The following is a 20,835-nucleotide window of genomic DNA, read 5'->3' as shown; positions in this document are numbered from 1 at the left end:
CCGCACGGGCCGTGCACTTCCCTGGGGAGAGTGGCCCTCGCCTGCGTTGAACAGCTGAGTCGTGGGCGTCTTGTCCTGGTAGAACGGCTGACACATGGGCGTCTGTCCTGGTGGAACGGCTGACACATGGGCGTCTGTCCTGGTGGAATGGCTGAGACATGGGGGTCTGTCCTGGTGGAACGGCTGACACGTGGGGGTCTGTCCTGGTGGAACGGCTGACACATGGGCGTCTTGTCCTGGTTGAAGGTCTAAGGGGTGGGGGTCTGTCTGCCGCAGCAGCGGGTGTGACTTTCTCCAGCGCTGACCGGCTGTGTAACTTCTGCTGGTTGGTTCCCTCACCAGTAAAATGGTGGTAAAGACAGGAGCATTGGTGGCAGGCAGGGGAGGCTCAGTAAGTAACTGCGGGCAAGGCCCATGGCTGCTTTCTCCTCACCATCATATTATCGTATCACCATCCCCATCCCCATCACCACCACCATCACCATCACCATCCCTCATCTTCATTCTCTTCACCAGCGTCATCACCACCATCATCATCTTTATCATCATCCTTCATCTTCATTATCTTCACCAGCATCATCACCACCATCATCTTTATCCTCATCCCCATCCCTCATCTTCATCGTCTTTGTCACAGCATCACCAGCACTGACAACACTGTCATCTCCACCACCAGCCTCACCCCCGCCTGATGAAGAACAGCCCACATCCTTTAGCCCAAGGGCAGGGCACGCCTCTCCCTCCCCATCAGCCTGGGAGGAGGCTGGGAGCTCCTGTCGCGGGGCCGGCCCAGATGCGATTTATTTCAAATCATGTCCCATCGATCCTGTCAGGCAAACAAATGCGACCAACGCCAGCGGAGTCCCCGCAGGATCTGGAGATGTCGGCAGCTCTGCCCGCCCCGCCCTCGAGCACACAGCCGAGCTGGCGACAGCTAATGACTACGCCATCACGGTGACACGGTGACACGGAGGAGCAGCAGAGGGAATTCATCTCAAAAGGCTGCCGGGCGCCAGTTCCCGCAGAGGCAGCGAGCGGCCACTCGAAGGTCGGCCCGGGGCCAGGAGCAGGGCCACGGAGCTGCTGGGGCCGCCAGCCCCGTCCAGCAGCAGCGGAGCCAGACCACGGCCAGCAATTTGGGGCATTTTCTCGTCATTAGTGCAACCGTTTGCCTCTTCTTTCTGAGACACAGTATCTGCAACACTCATTCCAACAGTCACCATGCGATTCTATGTGTCACCTCTGCTCACCCTCGAAGCGCCCAGAGAAGCAGGCCAACGGCTCGGTGTGTGACCCGCCCAACACAGCGACCCCAGCTGGACAGTCCAAGGGCAGAGACCCGAAGCCAGGTCCGCAGCCACGGCCCGCCCGGCCAGGGCACGGCTAGGAGGCCACGTCCACGTGCGGGGCACACGCCAGCCTGTCGAGAGGGAACAGTGTCTAACGCCCAGGGGTTAGCGCGGTGTTAATGGGGCTCATTACACAGCCGCAAAAGGACAGACACCCAGAGCGGAATGAAACGCCGCGCGCTCTCTCCCTCTGCAGCGCTTGCGGGAGCCGTGAGCAGATGGTAGCCGAGGGCTTCGGGGGTGGAGTGTGGGCAGCCAGGCCGTGCCAGGGCCCTCTCTGCTTCTTGACCAGCCTTGGAACCTGGCCGTGCCAGGTGGGGGCAGGAAGAGGCTGCCACTTCCTGGGTTGAATTAGGTGCCGGCACCATCTCAGATCCCACCCGTGCGTTCTCCGGTCTGCTGCTCCCTGCAGCTCAGGGCACAAGCACCGTAATCGCCTCTTACGGCGGGAGAAGGTGTCACCGCGCCAGGCCACCGGGAGAGGAGGCCCAGCCTGGCCTGGCCGACGGCCGTCCGGCTCCTTCGCCCCTCCCCACCCCCACCCGGTGCGCTCGTCGCGGCTCCGTGTACGCACCGCACCGTGAATGGAGACTGGAAGCTCCAGACCTAGCCACGCGGACAGACGCCAGTGAAACAGCAAACAGACGACGAAGGCAGTTAGAGGCGCTTCGGGGCTCGGCGGCCGCATGTTCCCGCCCTTCGACGCTGCATGAGAGCACTTGTGGGACCCCCCGTGTCCCCCCATTCCCGCCATGGCTTCCGCAGAGGCCTCGCCGCCTCGGGGCCGACGGAATGGTGGGTGGTCGGTGGGTCTGCCCGCGGGCTGTGCCCTGTGGGGCCACTCATTCACAGGACACCACCGGGGAGAGAGGACGACTGCCCCTCTCACGTTACAGATGAGGAAACTGAGGCACAGGGAGGGCTAGGGACCTGTTGAGATCCCGCAGCCGGCTTGGACCCGGGCCCCTGGTCCTGTGTCCCCCGCTGGCCTCTCAGCCCCGCCAGCGCCATTGCTCAGACAGCTGGAGCATCCCTGCGGGTGGTGACCGGCCGGCCGACCTCCCTGGGGGGGTCCTCGGGCCCTGTCTGTCCCAGGGCGCCCATCCCGGGGCTCAGGGGCCCGGCCTCCACGAAGCCCCATGTAACTCCCCGGCTGCCAGGGCTCTGGCGTCCCCTGGGTGTGCCCTGCCCTCCGCCTGCCCCTGTCAAGGTGCCCATGTCACTGCTGGCCCCCTAGAGTGGCCCGGGGTGTCCACCAGGCCATCCACTCAATGCAGCTTCCCAGAGGCGGGGCTGCTCCCGGGCCAGAGACAGACCTGCACGTCTGTGCCGAGCTCATGGGCTGCAGGAGGGGCCCTGTACAGGGAGCCGGGGTGGCCGGACCCTGGTGGGCGCAGGGACCACAGCCCTCGGGGGGAGGGACACAGGCTGGGCCCTGAGGGCAGAGCGTTCCCAGGGGTGAGGGGATAGCTCCTTCCGGGTGGAGGGAGCCGGCCTGGGAGAGTGAGGGTCGCAGGCAGAGCGCCCCAGAGACCCCTCCCCACAGAGCAAAGATGGGGGAAGAAATAGGGTCCCATCGGCGGGACCAGCTCCCTCTTCTCTGTGTCTGTAGGTGTGTCCCCGCCTCTGAGCCTCACTCTCCTCATCTGCAAAACAGGCGTTGGCTGAGAAATGCGCTAAGGAACGCCAAGCGCCGGGAAGGCGGCGGACAGGAGCTGCTGCTCACGGCGAGGCGGCCCCCTGCTCCCAGGGACAGTCCTTGGCGGGGAAGGCACTGCCCGGCCATCTCAGCTCCAGCTCCTGAGAGCCCCCGGCCACCCGCGGGCTCCCAGAGCCGCTGCAAAGCAAGGCGCTCGGGTGGCTCAGACGCAGGAGGACGGCCCTTCACAAAGGCGCTCGACCCAGGAAACGCGCAGGTAACACGCACCGGTGAACCGATGTTACCCCAGGACAACAGCCCCGCCCAGAGTGCACCCCATTCCCAGCCTCCGCGCTCAGGGCTCATCTCCGTCCACCTCATCTCCCAGGGTCACCACGGGAGACCCTGCAGCGCCGGGACACAGCCTGCGGCCCCAGAGCCTGCGGGCCCGTCCTCACCTCTACGTCAGCCGGTGGCACCTCCAACCCATCCGACAGATGACGTCACCGAGGCTCAGAGGCGCGAGCTGCACCCCACCCCACCCCTCGCCTAGGCGATGAACCTGGGCTCCCTGAAAGAGGAGGGGGCGGAAAGACCGCAGGCACTTGCTGTGAAGGATGATCGGTCGGTGGATTGATTGGGTGGACTGAGCAAGTGAATTCGGTGACTAAGGATGCACATGGGTTTAATATACAGACAACTGCAAGTCCCTGCCAGCGTGTAGCAGCACCAGGTTAGTTACGGGTAATCGATAAGCTAAGGTCACCCCTGCCCGCCCCACCCTGCCCGCCACGGAGAGCCAGACCCAGGCTGGGCCTTCCCACCGCACGTTCCTCCACAGGTCCGAGCGCCTCGATTCTTCACAATCCTGATGGCTGTCCCTTCTCTGGGAGCCTCTCACCCACCCCCTTTCCCCCCCCAGACAAGGCAGGTTCCACTGCCCCCTCTCTGTGCCCCCACAAGAGGCCTCTGCTTTGGGAAAACTGCCCTCCTGCATGTGATGCTGGCACACGTCTCCCCACTGAGCAGAGTGCCTGGCACAGGTGAAGGGATGAAGGGAAGGAAGGAAGGGAGAGAAGGAGGGAGGAAGGGGGAAGGGAGGGAAGATGATTAGATGGATGGAGGGATGGAGGGATGGAAGGATAGGTGGGTGGGTAGGTGGATGAATGGATGGATAGATGATGGATGGATGGATGGATGGATGGGTGGATGAGTGGTTGGATGATGGATGGCTGGGTGGATGAGTGGGTGAATGATGGATGGGTGGGTAGGTGGGTTTATGGATGGATGATAGATAAGTGGGTAGGTGGATGAGTGGGTGAATGAGTGGATAGATGGTTGATCAATGATGGTAGGTGGGTGGATGAGTGGATGGATGATGGATAGGTGGGTAGGTGGGTGGGTGTATGGATGGATGATGGATGGGTGGGTAGGTGGATAAATGGATGGGTGGGTAGGTGGGTGGGTGTCTGGATGGATGATAGATGGGTGGGTAGGTGGATGAATGGGTGAATGAGTGGATAGATGGTTGATGGATGATGGATGGGTGGGTGGGTGTATGGATGGATGATGGATGGACGCAGATCCTGGAGCCTAGCTGCATGAACTTCTCTACACGCCTCTTCTTGTGAACCCTAGACTTAGTGCACAGTGTCCTCCACCCAGGCCTGGGCCTTGGTCTTCTCCGTGAGTCTCTCTCTGAGGAGCCAATGGCTGTTAAGATGTTAGCGTGTAACATACAGCCTGCTGCCAGGACCCTAAGCCACTTCAGAAACACCTTGACTGGTGGCAACGCTGTGCCATTACCTTTCTCATCTATTTCCTCCGAGCAGTTTCCCCAGGGGCTCTGCCCCAGCTTCCAGCGGCCTTGCCGGCCTTTCTCCAGGCCTCCGCCTCAGGCCTTCGCACCTTCTACCCACGTGGCTCCTACCTTCAGCGTTCACCTCAAGCGCCACTTAGACTCCCACGACCCTCACCTGGAGTGACTGCTTTTTACTAATTTATTACTTATTTACTTGCTGATTTATTTATGTAATCCTCACTCGAGGATACGTTTTTATTGACTTTAGAGAGAGAAGAAGGAAGAGAGAGAGAGAAAGGAACACCACTGTGAGAGAGAAACATCTATCGGCTGCCTCCCGTACGTCCCCGCAGGGAATTAAACCCACAACCTAGGTATGTGCCCTGACCAGGAATCGAACCTGCAACCTTTTGGGACGATGCTCCAACCAACTGAGCTACCCAGCCAGGGCTCGAGCGACTTTTAAAGCTACGCTCTCAGGCGATGGGTGCGCTCCTCCGGCCCCCGGGGTGGCAGGCGGCTGGCTTCATTCCTGCCACCTGCCCCCGGGGAGTGGGCGTGGGCGGCGTCTGCGCACTCCGCTCCTTCTCCAACACTGAAGGCTGCACGAGGAGTGCAGAAATGGGGCTCCCCCGGCCCCCCGTTGGTGTTGGTGGGTGGAGAGACTGGCGGTTTCACATCCCCCGCTCACTGTCCGCACCGGCGGTGGGGTGCCGGTGGGTTCCCTCTGGGCGCCGCGGGCAGAGGGTCGTGGCTGCGTGTGTCTTTGGAAACGGCCCTGGTAGAGAGCGCCACCAGAACGCTGTGCTCTGTCATTTCGGACCATTTCGGAGGGATGGCAGCTAACCGCCCTTTGGAAAGCGGCCATTAAAATAAGACAGTGTAACAGCGAGGCACACACAGCAGGCCGTGCTGGGATGATCTGTCTCATGCGACCACCATCACCCTCGCACAGCGCGTTTACCCCAAGGGGTCCTTGCAGGTCACGTGCGGATTTGAGATCTGAACGCCGGCTTCCAGGAGAGGCCTGAACAGGATGCAGGCCGGACCATGCTCCTCCCACGGTCCTGTGCGCTGCCAGCCTGAGTAGCGGATCCCGGGCGGCCTGTGGATCCCAGGCGGCCAGCGGATCCCGGGGGGCCAGCGGATCCCGGGCGGCCAGCGGATCCCAGGCAACCAGCGGATCCCGTGTGGCCAGCGGATGCCGGGCGGCCAGTGGCCGCTAGGATGGCTGCGCATCCTCACCGGAGCCTCAGCCTCATGGCGGCCCAAGCCCTGAGCCCGTGCCCACACGGCCCTCACACGGAGACAGTTCAGGCCGCCACGCCTTTGCCCGGCTCCTGCCCCGGCCCGCTCAGTGCTCCTCTGAGAGGTCTCCTTCCTCGGGGCTCTGCAGCCTCAGGTCTCCACGTGGCACCTGACTTAGCGCCTGCGTCCCTGCCAGTCGGGGGCAGTGCCCTCGGCATCCCCGGGGTGGGTGGGCGGCAGTTCCGGCCCCTGCTCAGCAGAGTGTCCCCGTCGTCCCATGCGGAGCCCGTCCTTCCACAAGGTCACACAAACATCTCCCGCTGCGTCTCCTCTAAGCGGCGCGGGTCCGTCACTCACGCTGACAACAGTCCCTGGAGGCCTGGTCTTTGTTCTTCTATCACTATGTCCCTCTTCCCTCCTCGTTAAAGAGCCGGTCGGGATGCGACACAGGCTTCAGGAGGCTTCTCCCCGGACGCGCCCGCTCCCCCGCCCCTGCCGGCTCTCGGGGGCCACTGCCTGCGCCCTGAGAGCGTCCGCGTTTGTCCTCCCCATCACGGATCCATCTCTCCCGGGGCCATTCTGTTCTCTCACTCCCAGGATGCCCCCAGCCCGTCTCCAAAATTTCCACCGTCTTATGCATGTTCTTACTGCCGCCCCCGCCCACCCCTCCACCCCCCCCCCACTCCCTCCCACTCCTTCCTACTCTCAGGAGCTGGCATCACCGCTTCCCCTCTCCTCACCTTCCTCCTGCCACCCACACCATGGAGGGCAGGGAATGGCTAATCTAGATGAGGCGACGACTACTTAATTGTGCTCCCATCACAGGACGACCGGGGTTCCTGTCCCCCGTGTCCTTAGGTGTGTACTTATGGCCGCGTGGAGCTTGCTCACTGCGCTGCAGCCCATCCGACACCCCTGCCCGAGGCGCAGCAGCCCTGCCGGTCAGAGCACCATCACCGTGTAATTACCTCTCTCGCCCGGCTAATTACACGCGGGATTATTTGTGTGTCACAGCGTATTCCTATTCCTAATCGCCGTGTCGTTTCACAAACCAGGACCCAGCCCGGGAGGCGTCCATCATTCTTCTAAATACCAAGAAAGTCAGCCGATGCGAAGTCAGCTTCCGGCCGTCTCAAGGTCATCGCCTCGAGGTCGCCGCTGCCCGAGAGGAGGCACAGGTCTGGGGTGAGGGAGCCGGGAATGCACACCTCCCACCAGGTTCAGGGCTGCCGCCTCCCGGCCAGGCACGCACGCCCCGCCCCATGTCAGGACCGGCTCTCTGGTCTGTCTTCTGCCCGGACTGTGAGACTCGTGCCAGCAGGACGCTCGGAGGGCCTGATTTTTGTTGGTGGTGCAGAGGGTGCATGCCGGCAGGATGCTCGGAGGGCCTGATTTTTGGTGGTGGTGCAGAGGGTGCGTGCCGGCGGGGGCTCAGAGGGCCTGACTGTTAGCGGTGGTGCAGAGGGTACGTGCCGGCAGGACGCTCGGAGGGCCTGATTTTTGGTGGTGCAGAGGGTGCATGCCGGCGGGGGCTCAGAGGGCCTGACTGTTAGCGGTGGTGCAGAGGGTGCGTGCCGGCAGGACACTCGGAGGGCCTGATTTTTGTTGGTGGTGCAGAGGGTGCATGCTGGCAGTGGAGGGCCTGATTTTTGTTGGTGGTGGTGCAGAGGGTGCGTGCCGGCGGGGGCTGGAGGACGGCCCCGGAGCTCAGGCCTGAGGGTCCTGCGTATGAAGCATCCTTCCAGCTGGGGAGGGAGGGGGTGCATGTGCCCAGAGAGGCCGGCAGATGACCCGAGTTCTCATCCCTGAAGAATGTCAATCACTTTGTTTTAATTGGGAAGCCAACTCCGCTGTGTTTTTATTTTTATAAATATGTTTTTATTGACTTCAGAGAGGAAGTGAGCGGGAGAGAGAGAAACATCAATGATGAGAGAGGATCACTGATCGGCGGCCTCCTGCACGCCCCACATTGGGGTTTGAGCTCGCAACCCAGGCATGTGCCTGACTGGGGATCAAACCGTGACCTCTTGGTTCATAGGTCGGTGCTCAACCCCTGAGCCACGCCGGCCAGACAGCCCTACAGTTTTCGCTTCTCAGGAGAGAGCTCCTGTGGCCACAGACCCTCCGGGCCTATGGAGAAGGGACGGAGGGAGGTGGCGCTGGTTAGGAGCCTTGAGCTGTCTCTGTCCCCACTGGCAGTGCCCGGACAGTCCCTGCAAGGCCAGGGAGGTGACCGCCCGTGCTCTGAGCGTGTGTATGTTTCCGGTGGCTGTGTGTCGAGCCGCCAGGCGCAGTGGCGTCACAGACGCCAGCTCTCAGTTCTGGAAGCAGAAGTCTACGTGAGCCTCCGGGGCTGACATCCAGGTGGCGACGCTGGCTCCTTCCGGAAGCTCGGGAGAATCTTTCCAGCTTCCAGAGGCGCCCCATCCCTGGCCCGTGGCCCCTCCCCCATCGCCACAGTCCCTGCTGGCATTTGCAGTGCTAACACTCGCAGGTTCTGGGATTAGCATGCGGACGCCTCGGGGGCGGGACGTTACTCAGCCCCCACCGCATGGCGGAGGTAACGCAGACATGGGAGGCGGTCCTGGAGCCTTGGCCTCGGGCTCCCAGCCCTGGTCTCTCCACCACGCCCGTCCCATCAGACAGCGGGACACGCGGCTCGGACACGCGGACCCTGTGCTCTCCCAGGGGGAGATGGCCCTGAGGCCCCCTCTTTAAAGGGCTCCCGAGGTGGACTCCCCTCGTCAGGGGAAAGCAGACGTTTGCTCGGGGACACTGAGCTGCTCGGAGGCGAGGTCTGCAGGCAAACGTCCAGGTGAGCGAGCGGAACGAATAACGAGGTGGACGACGGAGACCTGCGCTGACCCTGAGCTTCCGAGCGAGGCGGCCGGAGGGGCCGAGCCGGGGGCTGGGCTGGGCTCCTGCATCTTAACGCAAGAGCATTCCCCCGGCCCTTCCACAAAGACTCTGTAGAGAGTGTGTGTGTGTGTGTGTGTGCGCGCGCGCGAGTGTGTGGATGTGTGTGTGCAAGTGTGTGTGCGTTTGTGTGTGCGCGTGTGCGCGCGCGTGTGTGTGTGCGAGTGTGTGTGTGCGTGTGCATGTGTGTGTGAGTGTGTGTGTTTGTGGATGTGTGTGCGCGCAAGTGTGTGTGTTTGTGTGTGCGTGCGTGTGTGCGTATGTGTGCGAGTGCGTGCGTGTGAGTGTGTGTATGTGTGAGTCTGTGTGTGAGTGTACGTGTGTGCGTGTGTGCTGCGTGTGTGCGTGTGTGTGTGTAAGTGTGTGTGTGCATGTGTTCTGCACGTGTGTGTGCGTGAGTGTGTGCATGTGTGTGAGTGCGTGTGAGTGTGTGTGTGAGTATGTGTGTGAGTGTGTGTGTGTGAGAGAGAGACGAGTGTTCAAACCAACACGGATCCTTCATGGAGTAAAATGGAAATTCACATGAATTTTTAACTAAAGACATGACACCTGACGGCTGCCCTGTGCCGGGCCAGCTCCCCCGGGTGGCGCCTGCTCTCCCCACCTCCTGTTCTCACAGCCAAGTCAGAGCGCGCTTGGCCAGCGCCCAGTGGGGACTCGCGGGCAGCAGGGAGGCCAGGGCCTGGCCCAGGGTGTCGGGCTGTGCCATGACAACGCAAGGACGCCGTGCCCTGGACACCAGGCAGACACTGGGCCGCAGGCGCCGGGGGGGGGGGCACGTGCTCTGGGCACCAGGGGGGACACGCTGCGCGGGCACCAGGGCCCGGAGCTCTGATCACCCGCCAGCGAGACAAAAATAAAAGGGAGTTCGTTTTGTGAGACGGGTTGCAAAGTGGTCTCTTAAGAAGCTATAAAGTGCTGCTTGGCCTGTAATTGCTGCTTAAATGGAATCCTAATTGTATTTGCATCTTCCTGCAAAGCCTATCCGTTACCGACAACAGGGAGGCGGGCCGCGGGCACGCTGCGCAGGTGACCCACAAATAGGGGCCCCCTTCTCCCAGCCCGACTCGCCGGGGAGGAAGCCTCCCGTAGGGGGACGTGGGCCCCTCTGCTCTTTCCCCACAAAAACCCAGCAGGAGAGCTCAGGGGCAGGGCTCCTCCAGACCCTGAAGGTTCTGGAAGGTTAAAATTGTTTGTCCAGTTCACCCACGCTCCCCAGTGTCCAGCCAGGATCCTGGCCATAGTAGGAGCTTCACCCCCACTGGCGGGCTACAGATTGGAGGGTCCTCTCTCCCAGCAGCCAGCACGCAGCCTGCGCACGGTAGGCCTGACCCCCGCCTGCTGAGTGGCTGAGTGCTGGTGTCGAGAGCCACCCTGGGGCCCCTGTGGGCCCGCCCTCTCGCAGACACTGTCAGGGCACCTGTGAGTCGCGGGCCAGCCTCCGGCGAGGAAGCGCGGGGTCCGGGTTCCCACCCAGAAGTCAGGACCCCCTGGGCCCCCCACGGCTGTCCCGTATTGCCGTGGGTCCCCCGGTGGCCAGGGCGTCATCGGGGATTTACCCAAGGGTCCCCTCAGGAGCCAGGTGGGGAGGGGCGGCCCTGACCGACACCGTGCCCTCCTCACGGCCAGCAGACGGCCAAGCGGGGAGACACACGCAGACCACAAACATGTAAAGCTCGGCTGAAAACTCAAAGCCACGTCGAAACCCAGTCAACAGAGAAGCCTGAGCCGAGCGGGCGCGTGTCCTGCCTGTGAGGACTCCGAGCAGCCGAGCGCCTCCTGCCCTGGCAGTGCCCACCCTCCGTGCTGCTTCGTCCAGGGGCTGCCTCCCGGGCCGAGACCGAGGCACCAACTGGCACACAGAGCCTTCCCCAAAGGGCCTGCTGGCTGGTCCCTTAAAACCCACTCAGTGAAATGGATGAAGGCGGAGCTAGGTGGGCGGCGCTGAGAGAGGCGGACAGAGCGGTGGGCGGCCAGGGGCCCCAGCAGGACTGGCTGTGTGGGTGGCCAGGGCCCAGCAGGACCAGCCGTGTGGGTGGCCAGGGCCCCAGCAGGACCAGCCGTGTGGGTGACCAGGGCCCAGCAGGACCGGGTGTGTGGGTGACCAGGGCCCCAGCAGGACCGGCCGTGTGGGTGACCAGGGCCCCAGCAGGACCGGCCGTGTGGGTGACCAGGGCCCAGCAGGACCGGCCGTGTGGGTGACCAGGGCCCCAGCAGGACCGGCCATGTGGGCGACCAGGGCCCAGCAGGACCGGCCGTGTGGGCGACCAGGGCCCAGCAGGACCGGCCGTGTGGGTGGCCAGGGGCCCCAGCAGGACCGGCCGTGTGGGTGGCCAGGGCCCAGCAGGACCGGCCGTGTGGGCGGCCAGGGCCCCAGTAGGACCGGCGTGTGGGCAGCCAGGGCCCCAGCAGGACCGGCCGTGTGGGTGGCCAGGGCCCCAGCAGGACCGGCCGTGTGGGTGGCCAGGGCCCCAGCAGGACCGGCCGTGTGGGTGGCTAGGGCCCCAGTAGGACTGGCTGTGTGGGTGGCCAGGGCCCAGCAGGACCGGGTGTGTGGGTGGCCAGGGCCCAGCAGGACCAGGTGTGCGGGCGGCCAGGGCCCCAGCAGGACCGGCGTGTGGAGTGGCGGCGAGCACCTACCTTCCTCTTGTTGGCGGGGCAGATGAAGAAGCTGTCGATGACGGTGGTGAAGCCAGGCTGGATGGCGAGCTTGGTGTAGGTCGTCCCGAAGTCCGACGACCTGGGGGAACAGGACACAGCCATCAACAACGGGCCCCTCGGAGCCAGCTGTACTGAGTCCACAGCGTACGCCAAGTGGGCCACACGCCCGCCCCGTAGCCCCCTCATCCTGGGCAGCAGGAGACTGGCTCCCTCGGGACGCCGGACAGTCTCTCTGGCCGGGAGCTGGGACCAGTGTCCGGGCCCACACCCCACACTGCTACTGACTGCCGGCCTCCCTGGTCTCACGCAAGGTTTGGGCACGGGTTTTCCCTCTGAGGCAGCAGAGGGCTGGGGTCAGGGGTCCCCGGGGCCCCCAGTAGAAAGGCTGTGGTCCCGTGCCCTTACCCCGCGCGTCCCACCTGTTACCTGTCCTCTCGGGGAAGCGCTTGCCCCGCCCGCGGTTCCCGGGGCCCTCATCATCCCCCATTTATCTCCCTCTTGCTCCCCGGCCGCCTGTTCCTCTCATCAGTTCCAGCCAGTGAGTCTGGCAGTGAGGGTGTCTGGCAGGAAGAGGTATTCCAAGAAGCGAGCCCAGACGGGCGGTTTGGCGCGGTCTCTGCCTCGCCCGTGTGTCGGGGGTTGAGGGGCGCCTGGGATACGCACCCCGCTCTGCAGGATGCGCGGTGATTCTGCTGCAGACCCGGGGGACGGGGGCAGGCCAGACGCCCGATGGTGGACGGTCTTGTCTCTCCCCAGGAGCAGGGTCAGGGGCCCGAGCCGGGTCCGCAGGCGGCTCCTGCCCGGCCCGCACATGGGCGTGGAGACCGAGGGAGGCCGTCGGACGGCGGGGCCCGGAGAACGTGCCAGCCAGGATGCCACCTGGTGCCTGGCCGGGCTGGAGGGCCCAGGCTGGGCTTGTGCCCAGGTGGAGGCGAGGCTCTGGAGATGCTGAGGGGGGGGTGTGGAGACGCCGGGAGGCAGTGGGACTCGCCTCTCACTGTCTGGAAGCACACACAGCGCTTCCTGTGAGCGGGTCAGCGACCCCAAGGGCCCCGCGCTCCCAGGGTGAGCACCCTGACAGGAGGGTGCCGGCCCCTCCGTCCCCAGCCCAGGCCGGCTCTGCAGGTAGGACGCACCCTCAGGGAGGAAAGGGAGGGGTAAGCTACAGAGTCAGAGGGGCCAGGCTCGGCCTGAAAGCCATCTGGGGCCTGGGCCAGGTTAGACCTGGAATGGATCCTTAGGAAAATTCCTGACGTTTAATAATCCACAAGCAGCAACATTCCCTTCCTGAAAGGCCAACCCATCCTCGCTCTTCTTGGAATCGTTTAAAATGATGGAACAATAATATCAGAAAACAGCTGCACACGAAGAGGAGAAAAGAGTGCTGTGTGTTGGAAATGCACGTCCCCCCCAGCTTATGGCTATTACAAGCCCCCAGCCCGCCCCTCCCCAGCCCCCCCCAGCCCCCTCTGCAAACCCAGCGTTTTCACTGTTTCCCTTACTTTGGTGCGAGGTGAGGTCCCAGGCCCCCGCCTCTGCGAGCGCTGAGCTTCCCTGTGGCTTTTAAAAATGTGCTGTTAGAGCCAAGACACTCTGACAACTCAACGATTTAAAAATGAGAGTCCTCCTGGATTCCTAGGGGGCCTAGCACCGAAGGGCAACATTTTTACAGGCCAGTTCCCCGCGCAGAGCCGCGAGAGCCGCGAGAGCCGCATTGATCTTCTGAGGGGCTGCTGCCGCCAGGCGCGCCCATGATGGATCCAACAGCTTCAAAGGGGAGAAGATGTGAGGAGACCCTCGCACCGGGAGCGGGCGGTCTAGAAGGGAATCCTATTTTTAAATGTCGAGAGGAATAGCCAGGCAAAGTACAAAAACCAAGTAGGAGCTCAGACACCATGCGCGCAGCTCGCATCCCGGCACAGAGCCCAGAGGCTGTAAGTCGTGAAGTCGGGACAGCTGGTCGATGGGCTTCGATGACAAAACGTTCAGGGACAAAACCAAGGTCGGTTCAATGATAAAACTGAACAGTGAAGCCAGTGACCCACACACAGAGCTCCGTTCCCCAGCCCTGTCCTGACGGCGGCTCTCCCCAGACACGGCCACAGGCACTGCCGACGCCCGTGAGCTCTCCGCTCCAACCCACGTGCGAGCGAGACGACCCTCGAGACCGCCTGGCCTCCACCCACGAATAGGACACAGGCCCAGAGAGGGCAGCCACGTGTCTGAGGACACACAGCAGCCCAGCGACTGGGGGTGCCTCTGACTGAGGGTGCCTCTGACTGAGGGTGCCTCTGACTGGGGGTGCCTCTGACTGGGGGTACCTCTGAGGGGTGCCTCTGACTGGGGGTGCCTCTGATTGGGGGTGCCTCTGACTGAGGGTGCCTCTGACTGGGGGTGCCTCTGACGGAGGGTGCCTCTGACTGAGGGTGCCTCTGACTGGGGGTGCCTCTGACTGGGGGTGCCTCTGATGGAGGGTGCCTCTGACTGGGGGTGCCTCTGACGGAGGGTGCCTCTGACTGAGGGTGCCTCTGACTGGGGGTGCCTCTGACTGGGGGTGCCTCTGATGGAGGGTGCCTCTGACTGAGGGTGCCTCTGACTGGGGGTGCCTCTGATGGAGGGTGCCTCTGCTGAGGGTGCCTCTGACTGGGGGTGCCTCTGACTGGGGGTGCCTCTGACTGGGGGTGCCTCTGATGGAGGGTGCCTCTGACTGAGGGTGCCTCTGACTGGGGGTGCCTCTGATGGAGGGTGCCTCTGCTGAGGGTGCCTCTGACTGGGGGTGCCTCTGACTGGGGGTGCCTCTGACTGGGGGTGCCTCTGACTGGGGGTGCCTCTGACCCGAGGCCACTGTTTCTATCCAGGCTACTCCACTGGCCTCGGGCAGACAGCGGCAGGACCGATGCTACAATGACCCGCCTCTGACCTGCGCTCCAGGAGACCAAACAGCTGAACCCTCGCCCCTGCCGCACCTGAGGTTTCCAAAGGCGCCAGGTCTGCGGGGAGCACAGACCACCACCAGAAGCTCGGTCCACCCTCGTGTCTGGGGGCAGCGGGCAGGCCCGCCTCGAACACAGCTCCAGCTGCCTGTGCTGTCCCCCGGCCCGCGACCCTGAAGCTGCAGGACCGGGCCCACCTCCCTGCCTCCTGCTCCCGGCCTGAGCGGGGCTGAGAGTTTGCTGAAGTCCATGAGTGGTGTCCAGACCATCTCCATGACAGCAACAGACGACAGGGGCACTTGGAGAGCTGGCTGCCGCCCCTCCCCTCGCGGTCCTCTGGCACGGCCCCAGCCCGCCGCCTCCGCCCTCGGCGCCCGTAATACCGTAACGCACTCGCTCTCCGGGCCAGGAAGCCAAAGGAGGTGGGAGTGGGCAGAGCATATTTCTCCAGCTCTTAAGGGTCCCATCTGACAGTTAAATAACGGGATGCTCTAAGCGCTTGCCGATGATGCGCTGAGCCATTCCCCGAGAAGGCGCGCCGTTCAGCAGGCTCGCGGAATTGATCGCTCCGGCCACAGTCTGAGGGGCCGGGACAGGGAGGGGGGACTGCAGAGCGCTGGCCTGGCCTCATGGGCGTCACAGGGCCTGGGAACCTCATCCCACGAGCAGGACCTGTGTCTCCCTTGGGCTCCCCAGCACCCTGGCTGTGTGCCAGCCTCCCCGTGCCCAGGGGCACTAACTAGTCGGACGATGCCAGCAGTGCCCGGCTCCGGCCAGCCTCCGGAGGCAGGGCTCCCGGCGGGGCTGTGGAGGGAGAACAGGACCCTTGTCCACACGCACTCCTAGAGCCAAGCCCCTGCCAGCGATGCCATCTCAGCGGTGGGGCTCCCTCTGCCAGCCCTTGGCCAGGAGGCTGTGGCTGGAACCCCACTCATCCTCATCAAAACGTTTGTTTTAAAAAACATATACATATTTGTATTGCTTTCCGAGAGGAAGGGAGAGGGAGAGAGAGAAACAGCAAGGAGGAGGGAAAATCATTGACCAGCTGCCTCCTGCACAACCCCCACTGGGGATAGAGCCCACAACCCAGGCCTGTGCCCTGACCGGGAACCAAACTGTGACCTCCTGGACCTCCTGGTTGGTTCCTAGGTGGACACTCAACCACTGAGCTGTGCCAGCCGCGCCAGAATGGCTTCTGAAATCACGCAACTTCGGCCTTACCGCACACCCCACTTTTCCAATGTGCTCTCCCCACTGCACCCACACAAGGTCCCACTTCAGAGACTGGAACACCAAGGCCCAGAGAGGGGAGTGACCGGCTCAGGCGCCCCAGCGGGGAGGTGGGAGGCGGGGCGCCAGGTCCGCGGGGCTCCAGCGCCTTCCCCTCCACCCGCGGAGAAGACCGGACTGTGGTCCCGCAAGCGCCTCCCGACCCGGGACCTGCACCCGGGCTTTCCCCACAGCCTCCATCTTGGCGGCGGCGGCTGGTCTGTCCCCTGGAGGGGGCTGTGCGAATCCTGGCTCGGGGACCACAAGTGGCTCAGCCGAGACCTGTGGCCACCAAGTGGCAGTGCCCGCGAGCAGGCTCTGGGGTTGGAGGGAAGCTCCCACCGCCGGGCTCTGGGCTCACAGAGATGCGGAACCCCACGCTGCAGTGGGCGCCGGAGGACAGCCACCTGCGTAGGGGCCAGGCCACTCCTGCCACGGCGTGACATGGGTGAGGGAGGAGAGAACGGGGCCCAGGTGGTCCTGCCCTTGGAGAGCCGGGGTGCGTATTAACATGGCGGCACAGATAGAGTCAGAGGGAATGGGTTCTACGGAGGGTCCGCTCCAGGGGGTCCATGCTGCCGACCAGGAAGTGGTGCCCTGGGCTACTCTGAGTTTGCTTTCCCTGGGACACCCCGAGCCCTCTAGGGACTCTCCCATCTGCTTTCCTCAATGACTGTCCATCCACCCATCCACCCACCCATCCATCCACCCATCCACCCAACCATCCATCCACCCATCCACCCACCCATCCATCCATCCACCCATCCATCCACCCATCCACCCACCCATCCATCCACCCACCCACCCATCCACCCAACCATCCATCCACCCATCCACCCACCCATCCATCCACCCACCCACCCATCCACCCATCCACCCAACCATCCATCCACCCATCCACCCACCCACCCACCCATCCACCCAACCATCCATCCACCCATCCACCCACCCATCCACCCACCCATCCATCCACCCACCCACCCATCCACCCAACCATCCATCCACCCATCCACCCACCCATCCATCCACCCACCCACCCATCCATCCACCCATCCATCCATCCACCCACTCACCCATCCATCCATCCACCCACCCACCCACCCATCCATCCACCCACCCAACTATCCATCCACCCATCCACCCACCCATCCATCCACCCACCCACCCATCCATCTACCCATCCACCCAACCACCCAACCATCCATCCACCCATCCACCAACCCATCCACCCATCCATCCACCCATCCACCCATCCACCCACCTACCCACACACACATCCATCCATCCACCCACCCATCCACCATCTCCCTGTCCTTTGTCGCTCCCTTCCCCCTTCCATCCATCCAACTCCAACACCACACATCACTGGGTGCCTGCTATGTGCCTGGTCCTGGTCTGGGCTTTGAGATGGGGGTGCAGATGGACCTTGGGGAGGCTCTGACCTCCTGGAGCACGGGAGATGTTTGATGAGTGAGTGGGTGGCCAAGTGAGGTAAGACGCTCTCCCATAACCGCACTGCCTGGACAGTTGCTCACGCCTAATGCTGACGTCATCACTGTGTCTCCCAGATCCCAGGCCTTGATTCTGGGCTGGTCCCAGAAAGTGACTCAACTTTGCTCTTTTAGAAACACTGGCATCCCACTCGCGTCGCCCTTCACAGGGAGCCGGGATGAAGCGGGGGGTGGGTGCCCCTGCTGCTGCCCAGGCGGAGGCGTCACGTGCCAACAACACTGGCCCCTCCCCAGGGCCCGCGGAAGGAGGGCACGTGGGACCGGCCCAGGGTGACGGCAGCTGCTTTCCTCCCGCTTAGGAGGTGTTTCCTGAGGACAGATTCGCAGCTGGACCCGGGCCAGGCCAGCTTGTCTGACTTTTCTGGGGAGCGGCAGACAGCTGGCTGGAATGCGGGACAGAGCACCCGGGAGAGAGGGGCCCGGTTTCCCAGCAATGCAAAGAAATGCCGCGTCTCCCCGCCCCCCCCAGCCCACCCTGTCGGCCCCTGCCTCGGGCCCCAGCGCCCTTCCCATCCCTGGCGGCCCAGACCCGCCTCCGCAAAAGCGGTTCCCAGGGCCCCTCTGTCTGCAGCGGCCTGGGGTTCTCTGGGCTGGCATCTCCGCATGTCTCCCCCCTCCGTGCCTATGTCTCTGAGGGTTTCTCTCTGTCCGTGTCTCTTGGTCTGTCTGCCTGTGTCTCTCTCCACATGTCTCTGACTTTCTGTGTGACCCCTTCTCTCATTCACTCATCCCCTTCACCCTCCCCTTCCCTTTTTCCTAAGATCATCCCAAGAGCAGACGTCCCATGACACAAAGACCCGGGGACCACGTGTGGCCCTCTCTCCTCGGCCACAGGGAAGCAAAGACCTGGTTCTGGCCTGGCCCCTCCTGCTGGGTCACCAGGTTGCAGAGCGCCTGGTCCCAGGGAGCTGATACCCCGGTGGGCGGACAGACAGTAATAAACAGACAAGTGGGTAATGTCCTGTAGCGCTATGCACTGTGAATAAAAGAGCGAATTGGAGGCGCTATTTCAGGCAGACTGGCCCAAGATGCTCTCCCAAGTCAGGTGACATTGGAACAGAGGCTGGAATGCATGGGGGGGGGGGGGGGAGGTGTCAGTCCCTGTAGGTACCCTGGAAAGAGAACAGCACGTGCAAAGGCCCTGGGGTAGGACTCCACGCCCAAGCTGCATTTCCTGGCACATTGCCTGTACAACACCTCTAATTCTAGGGCCCCTCAGATTCCCACGGCAGCCCTGCTGCCAACGTGATGACTGGGTGTCTGGACACGGGGCCTTCTTGGGGAAGCGGGAAGGAAGACACACACACACACACACACACACACACACACACACACACACATGAGCTGCTGACAGCTGGGGAGGGCAGGGCCACCCATCCTGTCTGGGGGCCTCACGCAGCGGGAGCCTCGGCCCCTTCCATCTGTCCAACCCTCCCGTCATCCCCACACACGGCGGGGCCCCGCGGCCCACGGGAATGGAGGGCCTTTGCACCCACGGCGGTTTCGATCCGGGGGTCGTGGACAAACCGATCAGAGTGCCGCCTGAAACCCGCTCCCCAGGACATCTGCGCACTTTCTCCAAACATCACATCCATGCTAATAAGGCAAATAAACGCGGCATTTAAAGATCAGAGGCAGCGCGGTTACAGCCCATTAAATTAAATTCGCCGTCAAGGGTGAAAGAGAAGATAAACCAGGATTACTCCAGTCACGGCGAATTAAAACAAGAACAAGAAAAGAAAGGAGCGTTCTGAGAGAGATGGAATTTCGCGGTCCCCGCCGCAGGCCAGCAGCTGCCTCCCCCAGGTTTGCGGTTTGGAAGAGTGACTGTGGAATGGGGGGGGGGGGGGGGAGCCTCGCTCCCCAGATGCTGGCTCCAGGCGCCTGTCCCTGGGCCCCTGGGTCAGAGCCCATCGGGGTGGGCAGGCTGAGCCACGTGCACCTCCCCTGTAAAGCCCGAGGCTGGGGGTCGCTGTCGGGAGGGCGAGGGCAATGGCTGAGCCTGGGACTCGGGGCTTCGCTTTCCCATCTGGGAACTGGGACCAGAGCCGGCCCTCGCTGTGCCATCCTGGGAGGAGCCGTGCGCGTTTTGTAGGAGAAGCCGGCTCCACGGCCGTCAGAGCTGGGCTCCCCACTCCCCACTGGCCCCCACAGTCCCTGCCGGGCCGGGCTACACCCTGGCAGGAAGCTGGCAAGTTGTGGCGGAAATAGTACAAATTCAAGCAATACCGCTCCCTAAGCAGACAATGTTCCGGCCCTGTTCAGACGAATTAGGGGTTTCACGATGTGGACAAGGGAGCCGTCAGCAAGCGTGGCGCTGAGAGTGTGGGCCCGGGGGCTGCACGTCACATCCTGGGCGCACACAGCCCGGGGAGCCGAGCGATGCCGCGGTTCCCTGCTCTGAGCGCGGCGGCCTGGGTAGAAGATGAACAATGCCGAAGCGCTGTCATAAAGATGAGAGGAACTGCCACCAATCAAAAGAGCCAGCGCCCAGCGCCCAGTGGGTACTCAGTGCATCTCCGTGTCTGCCACGCTCCGCCCCCAGCAGGGCCCCGTGGGCGAGAGAAGTGCTGAGCCCAGTGCCCGAAGCATGGAGGCCAGTCTGGGCTGTCATCTCAGGTTCCTCCGGGAGAGGCACTGGGTGTGAAGTCTGCGGGCGAACGGGCACCTGCTTCAACTGCCCCGCAGGAAAGACCGTGGAGCGGGAACCAGAGCACCCCCCCCCCCCGCCACGTCCTCCCCCCGCCAAGGCTGAGCTCGGCCAGAACGCAGGCTGCCCGCCACGTGGCCGCCACCCCCCGCTGGCCTTGGAGAGCAGTGAGATGACCTAGGCAGGACCAGGAGGGAGGCCTGTGAGGGTTCAAGGCCAGGGGTGGGAGCTGTACCAGCACCAGCCCCCATCTCGGCCCCAGGCCTGAGGGCAGGTGGTTCCACAGGGTTCCCAGTTGGGGGAGGGGGGCTGGCAGAGGGAGGTCTTTCTCTTCCAGAGCATCAGTACCACCCCCCTGCCTCCCCCCCATCCACCCCCCCCCCCAACCAAGAAGCTGCTTATGCCTGGATGCAGACTGCGGCTCTTGGGGGAGTTCCGAAGGAGAATATGGAGATGTGGTGTCCAGGCCCGTCCGCTCAGGTCAATGCACGCTGCAAGGACATCCGTTCTGAGTTCGCCACTGAGGAGCACGTGTCGATTCTACCCGAACCTATAGCTGCATTCCACCTCCATCTCCATCTCCAGCCCCCTGACCTGTCCTTGTCCCTGTGTCTCAATCTATACCCACCACCCTCAGTACCGGGAGGTGTATCTGTATCCGTTAGCAACCCCACCTCCAGCTGCATCTACCTCCATCTCTACCTCCATTTGCATCTCCACCGCTGGCTGCATGCATCTCATCATCATCGATATCCAGCTCCAGCTCCATCCGTATTTTCATCTCTCTCTCATCGCCAGGTGCCTGGGATGGAAGGATCTGTGTGGACTATGTTTGAGTCAAGGTCACTGCCACGTCTG

The 20,835-nt window shown here is 63.1% G+C and overlaps 1 protein-coding gene across 2 annotated transcripts in view; it reads right to left on the bottom strand.

Annotated features, from left to right (window-relative positions):
- The window catches only part of SORCS2 (sortilin related VPS10 domain containing receptor 2), a 227,484-nt gene that overhangs the window by 76,275 nt on the left and 130,374 nt on the right, over positions 1-20,835 (bottom strand). For both annotated transcript variants that reach the window (XR_009450089.1, XM_059676365.1), the window contains exon 3: positions 11,594-11,693. Coding sequence is in view for 1 of the 2 variants with exons in the window: in XM_059676365.1 (XP_059532348.1) it covers positions 11,594-11,693 (100 nt within the window). In the remaining variant the exon portion in view is untranslated. The remainder of the gene's footprint in view (positions 1-11,593; positions 11,694-20,835) is intronic.

The sequence above is a fragment of the Myotis daubentonii genome, chromosome 1 (genome assembly GCF_963259705.1).
Source record: "Myotis daubentonii chromosome 1, mMyoDau2.1, whole genome shotgun sequence".
NCBI lineage: Eukaryota > Metazoa > Chordata > Mammalia > Chiroptera > Vespertilionidae > Myotis > Myotis daubentonii.
Note: the sequence above shows the minus strand (reverse complement) of the source record. Positions and strands in the feature narration are given on the sequence as shown.